The sequence below is a fragment of the Halictus rubicundus genome, chromosome 15 (genome assembly GCF_050948215.1).
Source record: "Halictus rubicundus isolate RS-2024b chromosome 15, iyHalRubi1_principal, whole genome shotgun sequence".
Taxonomy (NCBI): domain Eukaryota; kingdom Metazoa; phylum Arthropoda; class Insecta; order Hymenoptera; family Halictidae; genus Halictus; species Halictus rubicundus.
The window spans coordinates 4,256,525-4,259,663 of NC_135163.1; the positions used below are offsets into that span (position 1 = coordinate 4,256,525).

General features: G+C 29.7%; 1 protein-coding gene across 1 annotated transcript; it reads right to left on the reverse strand.

Moving 5' to 3' along the window:
- Positions 1–364: 364 nt before the first annotated feature.
- Ak2 (Adenylate kinase 2) lies at positions 365–2,699 on the reverse strand. Its single transcript, XM_076800574.1, has 4 exons — positions 2,381–2,699; positions 2,001–2,237; positions 1,581–1,748; positions 365–1,505 (listed from the first exon to the last, which is right to left on the reverse strand). Exons 1-4 carry the CDS (start codon positions 2,495–2,497, stop codon positions 1,266–1,268), a joined length of 762 nt encoding a protein of 253 aa, XP_076656689.1. The 5' UTR covers positions 2,498–2,699; the 3' UTR covers positions 365–1,265.
- Between the last annotated feature and the right edge of the window lie 440 nt (positions 2,700–3,139).

Genomic DNA, 3,139 nt, shown 5'->3' on the forward strand with positions numbered 1-3,139 from the left:
TTCCTTTCTATACATCTTCTCGCGTTTTATATACGAACCATTTTAATCGACGTCAAGTAAATAATATCTAGCCTGGAGAACCTCAATTCTGACTTATTATGTTTGTCAATGTATTTTGTTATAATTCGTTATTTATGTAAGTGTTATAATGGTTTTTTGTTGACAACAATATCATATATCACGCCCGATATGTTAATACTCTACTTTTGAATGTCAACGGGCGATAATATACAATATACAAAATTCGAAATATATAAATGCAATGTATAATATATTGTTATACATTTTAATGTATTATTTTTACATATTATTACGGTAAGGTTATCGTAAACATATAATATTGTGTAAAGTAAAAGGGAAGGTATTTGTTTGTGTATCAGAAATTTATTTTATCCAGATTTACATTCATTTCTCACTGTAAAATATTTACAATTGCATAATGATACATGTGTAGGCAGAAATATTATACCAGAATAGATTTTACTTATTTTCATTTATGGAAAATAGAGATTTTGATCTAAATTGTGTTTAATTTATAGCCGTTAGTAGAACTACTTTTTCCTGATAATATGTAGGCTTAATAATATCTTCGGTTCATCGATAGTGCTCTTAAAAGAAACGACGTTTTACATTAATATTTCTTTGTTAAAATATAATCTATAACTTAAAAGCATTATGAAAGATCGTACATGTGCGTATAAAACTGTGTTTAATATTCTTTTAACAGTATATAAGAAGATATGTTGATAATTATAATCCTGAATTTAAAAAATGGTATAATTGTGACATACATTCTATGTAAAGAAAAGTACATACATCTTAGAAATGTATACAGAACAAAATAACAAAGTAGAAACGACTAAAAAAATGTCTTTTATAATGTTAATTAAAGAAATAAATGTCCGTTGTTCATTATATACATATTATTGTTTATCTCACATAGTTAAATGACTATACGTTAGATTTATCACTGTGCTCAATATATTAATAATATGTGTGCATTCAATTTGTTAGCTTATAATACTTTCTTTTAAAAACCTACAATTTCATTGGCAACTAAGTCAATGCAGTAGCGATCGCATGCCTTCCTTCATTGTCTACGTCTTTCGTTAGCTACACTGTACACTGTTCAATCAAAAACTACATATTGTATCAACCATGTACTCCTAAACACGTAAATACTAAAACTGATCATATCCCATTAACTACAGATTGCCCTTTCATTTACAAGAGAAGAATGATCTGGAATAGTTTCATTAAACATCTTAAAAGAATCGACTAAAAAAACTTTTCTTTTTATCATCTTGTTTAATTGTTCGTAAAAATATACGATCTATATCTTTAAAGACATCTTTACTTGATTGAGCTGCATCAACGTAGTAATGAACTCCTTGCAAAGCATAATAATCAATTAAAGGTTGAGTTTGTGTGTGGTATACTCCTAATCGTTTCTTCAGTGCTTCTACATTGTCATCGGATCTTCTAATTAAAGGCTCCCCAGTGATCTATTGAGAACAAATATTATTACTTATGTAATTTGAATCAACCATTATAACTTACTAAATATAGTCGTTACTTACATCATCTTTCATAGAAACTTTTGGAGGAGCAAATTCTTCATGATATGATCTACCACTACCAGGATGTATCAGACGACCTGTGATTCTCCTTATCAACAAGTTATCAGCGATTCCAAACTCTATCACAGCATCCAGCTTAGTGTTTCTCTTCTTTAGCATACCATCAAGCTATTAAAAAAATTGATTTAGAAATTTAAATGTTATGATTTCCTTCATATGTACAGTGTAAAGTATACATAATGTCTTTAGAGCTTTTTTAATTAGTTTTCTTTCTCAATGCCATGTCAAGGTCAAGCATATTTCAAAGTCAAGTTTCACTTCAGCGAAACATAAATATAATTAAGCATAATTAAGCAATTATTTATTACATTAAAGAAATGGATTGAAGCTACTAATAATAAACTTCTGTTATCAACTTACTTTTTCAGCTTGAGGAACACTTCTGGGGAAGCCATCCAATAAGAAACCATGTTTGCATTCTGGTTTGTCCAAATTATGATCGATCAAGTTAACTACAAGGTCATCGCTAACCAATTTACCTTCATCCATTACCTTTTTAATTTCTTGCCCAAGAGCAGATCCAGACGAAGTCTCAGCTCTAAGCATGTCACCCGTGGAAAGGTGACATACACAATATCGTTGCTTGAACAGTGGAGCCTAAAAAATTATGAAAATTCATTCAAAAACACATGTAGAAAGATTTTTGGAAAGAAAGGAAAGCTGGACAATCATAGAAGAAGATTGACGATAAATATAATAAAAAATAATTATTATATTTTGAAAAAACAAGATAATTTTACCTGTGTCCCCTTGCCACTACCAGGCGGCCCCAATAAAACCGCATTAATTCCTCTATGTGGCTCTTCTTTTGGCAGTTCAGAAGTTTCCTTTTCTACTGTTTCCGTTCGCGGTGCCATTTTTTATTTATTAAATTTTATTTTAGTGAAAATATAGAATATAAATGCTCTTAGAAAATGCTTATGTCAAAGTTCACTATCAAGAGTACATATCAACCGTTACGAGTAATTTCGAGCACCTTTAATTTCCTTCAACTACTGTGTAATCACGCAACGCAGTGTTACAGTGTACTGATCAGAAGCGAAACTTCCGTTGGAACCTCTGATCTTTTTGTTCCACAACTTTAGAACCTTGAGAACAACTTCAAAGCAGTGTTGCCAATTTTTGACGAATCCTTTTTCTTTCAGTCATAGCAAAGAGAAGGAGAACCTGCATGTGGAAACTCGACAACATTGGAAACCGCGGTGATATTCAAAATGCAATATAATGAAAAACTGTATCTGAGAAATATGAGCAATTATGAGATAACTTAATTATAATATTAAAAAGAATTAATCGTCGAAAATTGCGATTGATTTAATAGATTGACAAAATTAGTTATCAATTACTGCATTATAAATGGGTCATTTGTTTCTAATTATTTTAAATATACTTTACTAACCATTAAATAGGCGACTATATTTTCATGAAAGGCATTCTCGAATAAAATACTTTTTTAAAGTATGAAATGAATTGTATTTAATAATGATATTATACTAATA